This window comes from Artemia sp. Qi Xiang Cuo, chromosome 14 (genome assembly GCF_049724085.1).
Source record: "Artemia sp. Qi Xiang Cuo chromosome 14, ASM4972408v1, whole genome shotgun sequence".
NCBI lineage: Eukaryota > Metazoa > Arthropoda > Branchiopoda > Anostraca > Artemiidae > Artemia > Artemia sp. Qi Xiang Cuo.
The window spans coordinates 24,171,150-24,187,006 of NC_142807.1; the positions used below are offsets into that span (position 1 = coordinate 24,171,150).

Sequence of the window (15,857 nt, forward strand, 5' to 3'; positions counted from 1 at the left end):
GGTTGCTGACAACTTTCTTTGATATATATATATATATATATATATATATATATATATATATATATATATATATATAAATAATTTCTGAGACCACACTGGCTAATCATGATAAACAAAAAATCGCGAAGAAAGGAAACGAGGACAATTAACAGCCAGTGAAAAAATTGAAAAATTATGCAAATATTTCGGTCAAGACCTCCGCTTGACCGTCCTCAGTGCAGAATAAAACTGATAAAAATATAAAAACCAAACCTTAAAATAAAAACACGAAACTAAAATTGGACGACCCTTTCCTAGTAACGGTGAAAGGGTAACTGAATAAAAAACACAAGTCTAAATGGCATTTCAGAATTTCATTTTGCGTAAAGCACTTTTAAAGGCTGATCGCTTTCCAGTTTGATTGTTATCGGAGACTCTATTCGATTGCACAATATAACTTTGTGGATGTATGTAAAAACGATCAGAATTAATAATTTTGTCATAAATGGGACTTAGAAAAATTTCTCCAGTGTCCCTATTGAGAGCTACCTTTTGGTGAATGTGCTTTTTTATTTCAACTGCCTCAAGCCTCAAGTTTCAATAGAGACACTGGAGAAATTTTTCTAAGTCCCATTTATGACAAAATTATTAATTCTGATCGTTTTTACATACATCCACAAAGTTATATTGTGCAATCGAATAGAGTCTCCGATAACAATCAAACTGGAAAGCGATCAGCCTTTAAAAGTGCTTTACGCAAAATGAAATTCTGAAATGCCATTTAGACTTGTGTTTTTTATTCAGTTACCCTTTCACCGTTACTAGGAAAGGGTCGTCCAATTTTAGTTTCGTGTTTTTATTTTAAGGTTTGGTTTTTATATTTTTATCAGTTTTATTCTGCACTGAGGACGGTCAAGCGGAGGTCTTGACCGAAATATTTGCATAATTTTTCAATTTTTTCACTGGCTGTTAATTGTCCTCGTTTCCTTTCTTCGCGATTTTTTGTTTATATATATATATATATATATATATATATATATATATATATATATATATATATATATATATATATATATATATATATATATATATATATATATATATATATATATATATATATATATATATATATATATATATATATATATATATATATATATATATATATATATATATATATATATATATATATATATATATATATATATATATATATATATATATATATATATATATATATATATATATGTACCCTCCTCAACACCTCGGTCTTTACGCTAACGTTTGACTTTCTCACAACTCTTTTTTTTAAACAATAAAAACTTTAGCGTAAAGAGCGAGGCGTTGAGGAGGGCACAGCCCCTTTCATATACGGAAGCGGGGTTTGGGGGGCGGCAGCCTCCCAAATGTACCTCTTAATTCCTGTACGTTTTATGGTTCGAACTTGTGACTCGGCCTCTTTAACTCTTTAGAAAACGTAGTTTTTTTCAAATGGTTAGTTCAATAGGCTACGACTCTTTCAGAGGCATGCTGTGGAAATGGATTTATCTTCCCGGAACACTCTATTTTCATATTTCATCCTATACATTTGAGGAAGGAATAAAATAAATCTTCCCCCAAAAAAACATTTTTGGTGTTAAAAAATTTTATGAAGGGTATGACTTTTGCTGATAATTACTCGAAATTTTAATGAGCAAATATCTAGTGTGTGACCATATATAAAGGAAAAAAGCTAATAAATTAAAGTTAATAGGCTACCATTAGATTAAATTCCTTTTCTGAACTACGTTTCTGACAGATGCACCTCCTCTCCATGATGGTTCCAGAGATAGCCCTCATATGAACACAAGATTAAAAGATCAGGTAACATTCTAGTTGGGGGGATCCACAGAAGGAAACCTCTTAATAAACTGAAGTAGGCTAGGCTAGAGCCTTTAGATTCCTTGTTTTATGCTCTTTTTTTGAATAGGCTAATATTTTAGTTTTCCTGAGATTGCACCCATGCCTAGATGGTGTCCTATATACAGCCTTAGTAGCCTATATATAAAAAACAAACAAAGAAAGTACCAAATGACTAATAAATTTAATTTAACACTAGCCTAAAACACTAATAAATTTCTTACGTTCTAGAATGCAAAGAAAGTAAAGAAAGCATTAAAATATATATTAAGGATAGGCAAAGTAGAGGATTAGGTAAATTTCTACCAAATCATATTATTGGGAGTATACCCAATGGATAATATCTAAAAATTTCTATTCTATAGAATGTAAAAATAATATCCAACCATACTTAGTTATTGCCAAAATTATCCAACTAGTTACCTATCTGAACAATCCATTTAAGCAAGTCGGGAATTATCCAACATGGAAAATAATTGAAATTTAAAAGAAAAATAGTTTTATCTTGCTAGTCAAATACAATAGAGCATTAGAGCCAAGTTAGCATCTCCAATTAGGTGGATAATATTATAAATTTATGTTTCTGATATATATCTAACTAGACAGATAAGTCAATTCTTCATACAAATTAGTGATAATATCCAACTAGTCAGACAATTTTTTCTCTTAGACATAGCATGAACATCTAACTTAGTAGATAATACTTTATCCTAGCCCTTCTGATATTAATCAAACTAGGTAGGCTAGTTAAGTAACTTCCTGCTTAGTTAAATTTATATTAGAAGATTTAAGACTCAGCATTATCCACCTAGTTAGATATTCTTGCTGTGCCTAAGAGAAACAATTTATCTGGCTAGTTGGATATTATCCCAAAACTGCATAGCCTAATGGAATTTATGTATCCTCCTAGTTGGATATATATCAGAAGTGTTAAGACTTGGTATTATCCACCTAGTTAGATGTTCATGTTGTGCCTAAGAGAAATGAATTATCTGGTTAGTTCAATATTAACCCCAAACTGCTTAGAGAATCTTCTTATCTGCCTAGTTGGATATATATCAGAAACTCTAAGCAACAATATTACCAAACTAAGTAGATATTCTCTCAGTCTAATAGAAGCAATTTATCTGGCTAGTTGGATACTATCACAAAACTGTATAATGAAATTTACTTATCCTCCTAGTTGGATATATATCAGGAGTGTTAAGACTTGGCATTATCCATCTAGTTAGATGTTCATGCTGTGACTAAGAGAAATGAATTATCTAGCTTGTTGGATATTAACCCTAAACTGCTTAGAGAATCTTCTTATCTGCCTCATTGGATGTATATCAGAAACACTAAGCTACATTATTATCCATCTAGGTAGATATTCTTGCTGTGCTTAAGAGAAACAATTTATCTGGCTAGTTGAATATTATCCCAAAACTGTATAATGAAATTTACTTATCCTCCTAGTTGGATATATTAGGAGTGTTAAGACTTGGTATTATCCACCTAGTTAGATGTTCATTCATGCCCAAGAGAGATTATTTATCTGACTAGTGTTACATACTCCCAGCACAGTAGTTAGAGTTTTCTTAGCTACCTAGTTGGATCTATATCAGGATCTTCGAGGTGCACAACAACCAAATTTTGCTCATATTCCATATGACTTAGAGAAACACGTTCCATTGATCTGTTGAGATAAATAACTAGCTGCTGAGATAATCTTCTTATCTTCCTAGCTGGATATATATCAGAAAGACTAAGCTGCATCATTATCCACCTAGTTAGATATTCTTGCGGTGCCTAAGAGAAACAATTTATCTGGCTAGTTGGATATTACCCCAAACCTGCATAGCCTAATGGAATTTACGTATCTTCTTAGTTGGATATATATCTGGAGGTTTAAGACTTTGTATTAACCATCTAGTTAGACGTTCATGCTATGCCTAAGAAAAATGAATTATCAGGCTTGTTGGATATTAACCATAAACGGCTTTGAGATTCTTCTTATCTGCCTAATTGGATGTATATCAGAAACTCTAAGCAACATTATTATCCAACTAGGTAGATATTCTCTCAGCCTAAGAGAAACAATTTATCTGGCTAGTTGGATATTAACCCCAAACAGCTTAAAGAATCTTCTTATCTGCCTAGTTGGATATATATATCAGAAACACTAATCTACATTATTATCCACCTAGTTAGATACTCTTGCTGTGCTTAAGAGAAACAATTTATCTGGCTAGTTAGATATTATCCCAAAACTGTATAATGAAATTTAGTTATCCTCCTAGTTGGATATATTAGGAGTCTTAAGACTTGGTATTATCCACCTAGTTAGATGTTCATTCATGACCAAGAGAAATGAATTATCTGGCTAGTTGGATATTAACCCCAAACTGCTTATAGAATCTTCTTATCTGCCTAGTTGGATATATATCAGAAACACTAAGCAACATTATTATCAAACTAGGTAGATATTCTCTCTGACTAAGAGAAAATATTTATCTGGCTAGTTGGATATGAACCCCAAACTGCTTAGAGAATGTTCTTATCTGCTTAGTTGGATATATATCAGAAACACTAAGCTACATTATTATCCACCTAGTTAGATATTCTTGCTATGCCTAAGAAAAACAATTTATCTGACTAGTTTGATTTTAAACCAAAACTGTATAATGGAATTTACTTATCCTCCCAGTTGGATATAGGCTATATCAGAAGTGTTAAGACTTTGTATTATCCACCTAGTTAGATGTTCATGCTATTCCTAAGAAAAATGAATTATCTGGCTAGTTGGATAATAACCCTAAACTACTTATAAAATCTTTTTATCTGTCAAGTTGGATATATATCAGAAATACTAAGCTACATTATTATCCAACTAGGTGGATATTCTTGCTGTTCCTAAGAGAAACAATTTATCTGGCTAGTTGGATACTAACCAAAAATTGCTTAGAGAATCTTCTTATTTAGCTAGTTGGATATATATCCAAAAGACTGAGCCATGTTACCAACCAACTAGGTAGATATTATATATATAGCATAGGGGGTCAAACGTTCAGCTAAGTGGAGAAAGGTGCAAGAGTCTTGAAATTTTTTTTATTTCTTTAGCTAGATATTTTATTTTGATACTAAGTGCAGCTGGATATAACATACACATATTTTTACATTCTATAGAATGTATTTTTTTTAAGAATATCCATTGGGCACCTTCCTCATATTATTGAGTTACAAATAAAGTTAATATACCACATGATGCGTTTTTTATGCTGATTATGAATATAGTAATAATTTCCATTGGTAATGAATTTCAGCCCCCCCCCCTTGATATACCAATTCAGGGGATATATTTCTACAGCCTAGCCTAACATAACCCTGAATTGGCATACCCTATATAGGGGGGGGGGGGCTTAAATTAATTTCTGATAGAAATGATTATTATATTTGTAATCAACATAAAAAAAGGCATTGAATGGTGTATTCACTTTATTCCTAACTCAGTAATATGATTTGGTAGAAATTTACCAAGGATTAAATTGTCAAAGATCCAAGGTGCAGCCAGGCAGCATAGAATAGGCCTATAATATAATTTATTTGTGCTAAAAGCCCATAGGCCATGGCAAAAAATATAAACAAAGAACCATTACAGAGAAATTGCACATAACCTAACATAATTCTACAGAAATCTACTTCTATGATTCATTGTAAGATGAAGGAATTGTGCCAAGCTTCTGATACCCATACAACACTCATCCACACACACATTCACCAACCACTCAAAATCATAAACCCCCCTACCAAACACTTCCAGTCTCCAATCAAACAGCTCCTCATATTTACACATCAAATGATATATGCACTCATCTAAACCTCCACACATAGGATAATAATAAGGACCAGCCTCTGACCTTTCCCTCCCAGTAAACTTTCTTCTTTGGCCCAGTGGCAAACTATCAGCCCTCATTTAAATTAATAAATTTATTTCATTTTTATTCAAACCCGCCTTAAAAAATAAAACTAATAATAGGCTAGTAAAATTTTGTAGTGACATGCTAGCCTAATAGCTTGAGAGGGAATAGTCAGTCTACACTTTTCCCAGTTAAAGATAAGATAGGGGCCACAATTAGTAACAAGGAAAGAGCTAAAGATAGATAGACAGAACATATGAGAATGTGCTAAATCATGATAAATTTAGCCTATAGGAAAAGATAGCCTATTGAGGAGAATAAAAAACTTATGACACTTTAGATATGAGAGAAGGTATATTTTGTAAGGAAAAGTTAGTGAGTATATTAAAAGGGTTAAAAAATAATAATTCCCCAGTTGCTGATTGTGTCATAAATGTGTTTTTTTTTGTATTTTGGTTATGGATTTATTGATAAGTTACTAAAGATTATGATAATGTTTTTTGAAAAAGGGGAAGTTTTTAGCAATTTTGGAACCCTTCCATAGGCTAAGAAAGGTGATAAAATGAATGAACTTTTAGAGGTTTTGCAAGTTCAGGGTACAAAAATAGGTTTGAAAATTACTGTTGAGAAAACTAAATTGCTGAGACCAGGAATAGATAAAGGTGAAGGCAATGTCATGTAACAAGAGGATAGCTTTATTTTCCTGGGTTTTATTATTAACAAAGGTGGGGGCACAATGAAGACATAAAAAGTAAAATAGCAAAGGCCCAGAGATGAATACAGTTGAAAATAGTTTGGAAGAATAGGAAGATAAGTGTGTGAACTAAGATTAGAATATTGGAAGATACTGTGATGACAGTGTTCAAGTATGGTTCTGAAGCATGAGTGCTCAAAAAAAAGAGAGAAAGATTTCCTAGATGTTTTCCAGAGAAATTATATACATTTTGTTTTGGTACCAGACTGACCAACTGTATTTCCAACAGTAAGCATTATGAAAAGTGTGGTTCAATCCTACTTTTTGGGATCTAATGAGAGAAAGGTTAAGATAGTTAGGACACATTTTGTGGATGAAGGATGACAGATTGCCAAAGATTGTCCTTTTCAGCCAACCATCTAGGGCCTAATGAAAAGCAGGTCACCCTCAAATGGGCTGGGAACCCTAAGAAAGATTCAAGGGAAATGATAACTTCCTGGGAGGGTGTAAAGAGGGAGGATTTGAATAGATTGAGGTGAACAAGGAGCTAGCAAAGCTGTGTTGGTCTCAGGCAGCCTGGTGCTGCAGTGAGGTGTCAATAGTAGTAGCAGTAATAAAATGCAGCAGCCTATTCTTTTAGGCTAATTGAATTATTAAGTCCAAATTAGAAGTGAACCCAGACTTATGGATAAAAGTAAAATCCTTATTGTTTTGACCAACAGACATATACAGTGGTAAAGAACTAGTAAACATCTCTGACAAGGGGGATCTGTTTTTTAGATGCTTTGTTCTAACTTGAAGATCCTGTGTTGAACACTGGACAGCATTTTTTAAGATTAGGCTCAAGCTTCCAATGTCTGTCCATGATATGTTCCACTATTGATCATTACCTGAAATTGCACTTGCCAGCAATAAGGACAAGTCCTGTGAATGCCAGTCACTGATGATGATAACTCAACTTGTTTGGTGCATTCCATACTGTGATCCAAGGTTTCTTGCACCAGTCTTCATTAATACATCTCCTGGCCTGCATCTATATGTGATAGATGGTAGTTTGAGGTAATGTAATTGGGTAGGATATGGAAGATTTTGAAATCCCTTTATGTATTGAGTTGCATGCTGCCACACCAATTCCAGAATTGATATGGCACCCTTACTGACTGAAGTAGCAATGCATTTTCCAAATTCTAATTTTATCTAATTTAAGCCTTTATGAGTTTAGTTATCATAGCTGGAGATTTGCTTCCAAATTTTCTTTTTATTAAACCAAGAGTTTAGTTGGTTCAAGGTTTTAATCATCAAAATAAAGCACAACTAAATATATAAACTTGCCAGGCAGTGAGGACACTCAACAAAATGCTTGGGCATACTAAATTAAAAGACAATGGAAAACATATATAAAACAAAAAGAAAAAAAATGTAATACAATTTACCATGCTGGATCCAAGACTCAAAAGACACACAAATAGAACATCTTTAGGTGGGTTATCAGAGAAACCAGACAAAATCATAGGCCAAACCACTAACAATAATAAAAAAAAAAATTAACCAATATATTAAAAGAAAATATTGAGCCAACTTTTAATATTAATCAAGTAAATTCACCTTCAAACTTTTTTTTAAACAAGGGAAGGGAAACATGAACAATTTCTTTATCATCCAATGATAAATAAAATTTAATAAGGCAATTACGTAAACTAAATTTAGATCACTCAGATCTGATCAGACACAGAACGCATAGCATGATAAGGTAGGAGAAATTTAAGGTGATACATCATTCCAACATTTTGGCTTATCTTTAGTTTCACTTTATCTATATGAGATTCAAATGACAGATTACTATCTAGCTGAATACCAAGATACCTAATGTTTTAAACTCTAGAAATACTATTGCAGTCATCAATGACCACAGGCTTGGCAGGCAAACTCCAACTCAAGAGAAAATCACAAAATTTGACTTAGAACAATTCACCACTAGCCTGTTTTCTTGAAACCGCTGGAGTAGGCACTTTACAGCACTTTTGATTTTTGTGTGTAGTTGTGATTCATCATTAGCATTGGCCCTGGTTACTACAGACTGTGTGTGAAAATTAAGCTTGAGCTTATCATCAACCAAGACTCCCAGACTTTTTTCACCATGACTGCATATGAGTGGATGTTTTGAACCATTGCTGGATTCCATAAAATACTGGTACAGAGGGTTATTTGCTCCAAAATGAATGACTGCATTTCTGGATATTAAATTCAAGCTGTCAGGATTTTGCCCACTTTGAGAAAGCATCAAGATCAGCCTTGATGGCTGTGGCACTTTAAGGGTCATGGACTGGACCAATTATTTCTGGGTTGAAAGGAGCAAACATTTTGTTATGGAGAGGGGAGGATAGGGGGCCCCAGAAATCAGCCAAAAATTATTTGTACCAGATCAGTCTGGAGCTTACAGCTACAATTCTGTCAGCCAAGAGGAACATACTACACAAATAATAGTCTTAGGGCATCCCCTCCCCCCCCCCCCCACAAAAAAATTTGGCCAAAAAAAGCCAATTTTTTTCTTAATTTGTTTGAATTTTGTATCTTGGATTCCTTGGTTTAAGGGAACTTCAATACTGAAGGAAAAATTTCAAAATTAACACCAGTACCTCCCAAAATAGACCAGAAAAGGGTCAAATACCATTGTTCTCTTTCCACTGCTCATGGAAGGGGTGATTTTAGCAACTTGGGAGGGGCTCCTTTGATTATGAATTATAAGTTCTAGTGCCTACAAGGTTTTGAATTGAAAATTTTAGTGAGTATTGGAGACAGCGGGGGGGGGGGATTAAGTGGGTCTTAAATCTCGACTTTGATAGGGAGAAAGGCAGACCTGAGGACATTATATTACAGGGTCATCAGAATATCATATCTGCAATATCTGAGGCACAGTTTAGGGAATGCAGCTGGAACTTTCAGGCACTAATGTGGAGGGGAAGGGTAGGACAAGAGAACATCACATTTTATATTTGGGGAGGGAGAAAGGGCTAACAAATTGTTGTCTCTGATCCACCGAAATGTTTTGCACTAGAAGCTCCTATTAGGCTTATAATCTATATAAAGTTAAATAGCAAGGTCAGTTAAAAGAGACTATGCATTACCAGGTTATCAAAAATAACATATTTTCAATATATTGGTAACAACTTTTGGTGTCAAGTTGAAACTATCAGAGTGTTGAGGGTGGAGGGGTTAGTAAACATTAAACTATGACTTGGGAGAAGGTAGAGCTAAACCAAACATCACTGCATGGACCTAGGTTATCAAAACACAATCTATGCAGTTTAGTGATGAATTTGAAACTTTCAGGTAGTGTGGGGGGGGGGGGGGGGGGGACTTCAATTTTTGGGTTGACAGAGGGAATAGCTAAAAATATTGCATCTACAATCCACTTAAACATGTTTTTGCTATAAACCATTATCAGAATCTGTTCACGTTTAAGTAGCAAAGTAAATCAAAAGACACTACATGGCACAACTTAGTCAAAATAATGTCTTTAGAATGGCTTGGGGTGTTTTGGCCAAGGAGATGGGGTGATAAAAGGGCTCTTCCTCCAATTTTACTACATGTTTTTGCACCACATGGCCCTATATGATCTACAAATAATCTATTCACTTATTGTAGAATTTTTGCATACCTGATAGGTGTGCAGGTAGTGATGTAAAAGACAAATATTTCAACTGAAATGAATATTTCCAGCATTTAAGTATTTTTGGGATTTCTCAAAAACTGAAACTAAAAAAAATTCAGATTTTTTTGCAATATTGAAAAATTAAATTCTTTAAACTTTTGCAAAGAAAAACACAAGTTTCTCTGATTTTTTTTGCATCAGAGTCTCCTTAACTATGTAATATTATTCACCCATGGTATCAAAACATGTGAGTACATCATTAAAACTGGTTTGTTTCCTCTGTATCTGACAAGATAACAAGTAAATCATAAGTCATGTTCTGATTTAGGATTTTACTGACAAAATACCAAATAAATCAGTACTAGAAATCCTGTTTTCTATGCTGAACTGAAAAAAGAATAGTTTCCTTGCAGTATCATCAACTGGTTTGCTTCCTGGAATGTATGTGTGTATTTCAAAGCTGGTAAAGCCATGTACAAAGCCATATGTCCATAAAAAGAAAAATTGTAAACACAGCTTTTTCTGGTCAGTGGTGAAATTTTGGGGCAATCAGAACATAATATCAAGACAAGGGATCATGTTGTAGCAATAGCTGCATAACATATATAGGAAGGTTCAATGCAAAATATGTTTAGCCCTTCTCTGCCTCATCCCCTAAGTTAAAGTTTAAGATCAGCATGCCCCCCGCCCTAGAAGAACTCACTAACAGTTTCAAATGTAACCCCCTGGCAATCCCATGACATTATGGATATACTATTTTTATAACCTGGCAATACACAACCTGGTGTCTTGTCACTTGCCTTGTTACACAAGTGTGAATAGATTGTAAGCCCCATATAACCTGGTATCTTTTGGATTGTCTTGCTACATAACTGTGAATAGATTGTAACTCCCTCTGTATTTTGTAGTGCAAAGACATTATGGTTGACTGGAGAGAAAACATATTTAGCCCCTTCACCAGCACAAAATTTGAAATCATCATGCCTCTTTATTCTCTTATACTACCTGCAAATTTTAACTTGATCCCCTGACCTGTTCTGAGATATTCCAGGTAAGGTATTTTGATAACCTGGATGCCCATAATGTCTTGTAATCTAGCTTCACCCTATCTCCCAAGTGATAGCCTAACATCCACTTACCCCCCTCAACACTGCCTGAATGTTTCAACTTAATACCTCCAGCTCTTCCTAAGATATCGCAGGTACACTATTTTGATAACCTGTTAACAAATAGTGTCTTTTGATGTACCTTGCTATTTAGCTCTGCATAGGTTATAAATATCATAGGAGCTTGAAGTGCTAAACGTTTTGGTGGTTCAGAGGCAAAAATTGTTCATCCCCTTCAACATCTCTCTAATTTAAAACATTTGAAGTCCCTTGTCCCATTTTTTTCCCTTACTCTCTCCAAGAGTACCTGAAAGACAACTTCATCCCCTGTGTCATACCCAAGATATTGCAAATATACTGTATTGATGACCTTGATACACATATTGTCTTTTGTTCTGCCTTATTTTTGATATGAATGTAGTTTTTCACTAGTATAATTTGCCAGTTAATTTTGTAAGGATTTCAACCTAAGGCTTGCAGGATGTTCTCTCCATACTTATTAAATTACTGATCCTCAAATTTGTTTGATATCATTTTTTCAGGTATCAGATTTAGGCAAAAAGAAAAACATGATGGTCATTCAACTAATACTGAAAAAGAAGAAAGTGAGGCTGTACTTGACAAAGGTATGCAATTAAAAATTACCTAAAATATTGATAACAATCTACAAACCGCACAGGCATATTTTTCTGTATTTGACAAGCATAATAACTTGTCACTTTATAAAAAGAAAGGGAAGAATGAATTAATAATTAAAATTGGCATCTAATGCCTCAAAAAAAGTTTAAAATGATCAGGTATTGTATTGATCAAATTTTTAAAAGTAGCCTATTAAACCTGCTGAAACATTGAGTATCAAGGAGGCACACTTGTGCCTCTTTAAAGAGGCGACGCACCACAATGTTAAGCAATTTCCGGTCCTAGCGGTCACAGAGAGATGGCAGTGATCACATTTTGTAGCCTAAGCTCAAACTAAGAAACACGCAAAATTTCACCCCCCTTCAACTTTATCTTCATGGGGGAAAATGGGCTGGAAGTTTCAACCCTCCCACCACAGCCCCCCTTTAACGTTGTCCGATCGGGCTGAAATTTAGAGGATAAGGTTTCTTAAGGCCTGGAAGCTTTTCCGGAAAATTTCAGCTCAATCCGATCACTCCTTCCCTGTTTTCCAAAAACCAAATATAGCCACTTACTGTTCATTAGAATTTTTTTTTTGTTAGCCACACCTGCAGGCCACAGTTGGCAACGGATCCGGGTAAATGAGGACTCATTCGAAGCGGAATTCGACCTGTTAGGGCCTTTTGATATTTTAAGACCGAAAATATTATCCCCCCAATTTACATTTACGAAAAACCTCGTTTTTTCCCATAAGAGCCCATGTTAGACGAATGCCGTCAAGAGCTTGCATTGGCATTCTTCTCGGAACTACGTCATTCACTGATGAATGTCAAGAGATTTTAATTACGTAAGTCGATAAAACCTTACGTCTCGTCTGATGAAAATTAAAAAAGGTTTTAATAGTATAAAAATAAAGCATTTTAGGATTGTTGTTTTTTTTTCGTTTACAGGTAAGTCTCCGCTGCTTTGATAACATGCCGTATACCCGCATGCTCGAAGAAAAGTTGAAAAAAGAAAATCTTACTGTGCATTTGATTTGAGTATTTAGAAATTAAAAGCCTTAACGCAAGAATCTTGAAAAGCAGGGGGTTTGGGGGGCGGCAGCCCCCCAACTTTAACTCCTGACACAATCAGCTAACAGTTAGTCAAGCAATAATAAGTAATAAACTGTACAAAAACGTGCAGAAATTATTTGAAAAAAACTAAGTTTTCTAGAGTTAAAGAGGCTGAGTCACAAGTTCGAACCTTAAAACGTACAGGGATTAGGAGGTACAGTTAGGGGGCTGCCGCCCCCAAACCCCTGCTTCCGTATATGAAAGGGGCTGTGCCCTCCGCAACGCCTCGCTCTTTACGCTAAAGTTTGACTTTCTCACAACTCTTTTTTTTAAACAATAAAAACTTTAGCGTAAAGAGCAAGGCGTTGAGGAGGGCACAGCCTCTTTCATATACAGAAGCGGGGGTTTGGGGGGCCGCAGCCCCCCAACTGTACCTCTTAATCCCTGTACGTTTTAAGGTTCGAACTTGTGACTCAGCCTCTTTAACTCTTTAGAAAACGTAGTTTTTTAAAATAATAATCATAAGGGAGGGGGTGCCTATTGATAAAGCTTTGAAACTTTGGACATAAAAAAATCTTTCTTTGTATTTCTACCCCATCCCATTCCAAAAAAGAACATGCGATATCATCCCAAAATAATTATCTGACACACCTCCTCTGTTAAAATTTCAGGGTGTCTGCACCTAACCTTATGCCATTGAATTTTCGTAGGTTTTAAGAGTTGCTCTATACTAAGGTGTTCATAGTTCATAAATTGCTTTTTAGGCTCTCTTAACCAGACTTCTGTTGAGTTTGACAGGTTTTTAGTAACATTTGCACATGATAATGAAACACCACTATCTTTCTCCTAAATTTCACTTTATACTATTTTCTTAACTTAGCAGTGTCAGTTTCTTAGTTCCAGTCTTGTCAGAAGGAGAGAGGGGAATCTCTTCTTGTGGTGAATCCAGAGGGATAGGCCCCCAGTGAAATTCTTTTTTAGCTCTTGAATTACATTCACAAGAAACTTTCAAGAAAAAAAAATATGTCTTCAAGATTTTAGCCCACATATATTTGTCCAGCAAAAAAAGCTCACAAAAAGCCAATAAAGCTACTCCCTCCTCAAATCCTGACCCCCCTCCTACATGCAGGTATGAATACTACCACAGTAGACAGAATATACAGTATTGACAAATGCTATACTCTCCATTAAAAAAATGTGAAACATATTTCAAACCACACAAGATTCATACTCTGCCAAATGTGTTTCATGTTTGGAAAAAGAAGACGCTACAGTCTACAGTGGAATACTATAATCAGTTTCATTCAGACTGAGGCTTAAACCCAGAAAAAATACTCATTCTGTATTCAGTCTTGTTTGAAGTATCAAGGACAGTGAAAATGAAATGTGATTCTTTGAATAAATTAAGCAGAAATTTACACTATCATGTATGTATTAAAAAATTAATAAAAATGGGAATTCAGTTTGTAGTGAAAAAGACCTCTGTATGCAGTTATGTCGTTCTTAGTGTTTGTAGTTCTTGATATATATATATATATATATATATATATATATATATATATATATATATCACGCTTCTCCTCCACCCCAATCTATTCAAAGCCTCCCTTTTTATTCCCACCCACGAAGGTCCCAGGTCCTTTAAATCTTTCTTTATGACGTTCTCCCACCTCAGACGAGGACGGCCTGCTTTTGGCTTTGCCCTATACGGCTGGCCGAAAAGAACAATCTTCGGTAATCTGTCATCCTTCATCCGCACAACGTGCCCTAGCCACCTCAACCTTTCTTTCATCATTGCCCTAGACAGTGGTATTGAACCAAATTTCTTGTATAGCCTATTGTTTGACATACGGTCAGTCAGCCGGTTACCCAGAACAATCCTTAAGCATTTTCTCTGGAAAACATCTAGCAAATCTTCATCTGCTTTTCGGAGCGTCCATGCTTCAGAGCCATATTTGGCCACTGTCATCACTGTAGCTTCTAATATTCTAATTTTGGTTTGCAGACTTATCTTCCTATTCTTCTAAACTTTTTTTAACTGTCAAAAAACACCTAGAGCCTTGGGTTTTCTACTTTAAACATCTTCATTGCTCTCACCATCTTTACTAATAATACTACCAAGGAAAGTAAAGCTGCCCATCTGATCAATCTTTTCGTTGCCCAACTTGACTTTTTCATCCTTACCTTTTCCTAATCTTAGTGACTTAGTCATCTTACAATTAATTTTCAAGCCAATTTTAACACCCTGAACTCGCAAGACCCCTAAAAGTCCGTTCAGTTTACTCACACATTCGTCTTGATTGCTTCAGTCATCAGCATAATCTAAGTTCAGGAGACTTTTACTTCCCCAGTTAATTCCGTGATCTCTCATAGCCTTTGCTGTTCTCCTGAAGACAAAGTTTATCAAAATGATCCATATAAATTGGGATAGAACGCAACCCTGCTTAATTCTTGATTTAATACAAAACCAGCTGCTAACCTCATTTCTTATATATATATATATATATATATATATATATATATATATATATATATATATATATATATATATATATATATATATATATATATATATATATATATATATATATATATATATATATATATATATATATATATATATAATCAGAGTATTTACATACAAAAAGTACTGTGAAGATTTGGCTAATTAGTTTTAATTATCGTGTGTTCACAGTTTAGTACAGCAACATAGACAAACATATGATATTGCCCTAAAAGCTATTTGAGTAACCATTGTTTTGGGTACGCATTTGAATGACTATATTTCAAACAGCAGACTGTACAAAAAGTGTGGTTCAATCCTGCTTTCTAGCATGGGCGCCCATAAGCTGAATTCCAGGGGGGGCAAACTTCGTCTAATTGCTACTTTTAATGCTATATAATAGAAATCTCAGAACAAAAATATAAAAATAAGGCAGCATCATTCAGCCAGGG

At 34.6% G+C, this 15,857-nt stretch overlaps 1 protein-coding gene across 2 annotated transcripts in view; it reads left to right on the plus strand.

Moving 5' to 3' along the window:
* Window positions 1-1,565: 1,565 nt before the first annotated feature.
* The window catches only part of rictor (rapamycin-insensitive companion of Tor), a 211,888-nt gene continuing 197,596 nt past the window's right edge, over window positions 1,566-15,857 (plus strand). The window contains exons 1-2 of one of the 2 annotated variants that reach the window (XM_089100085.1): window positions 1,566-1,634; window positions 11,772-11,855. In XM_089100085.1, coding sequence (XP_088956211.1) covers window positions 1,628-1,634; window positions 11,772-11,855 — 91 coding nt within the window. In that variant the 5' untranslated portion in view covers window positions 1,566-1,627. Of the gene's footprint in view, window positions 1,635-1,697; window positions 1,843-11,771; window positions 11,856-15,857 lie in introns of those variants that run through there. The other variant, XM_089100086.1, reaches the window with a different exon arrangement.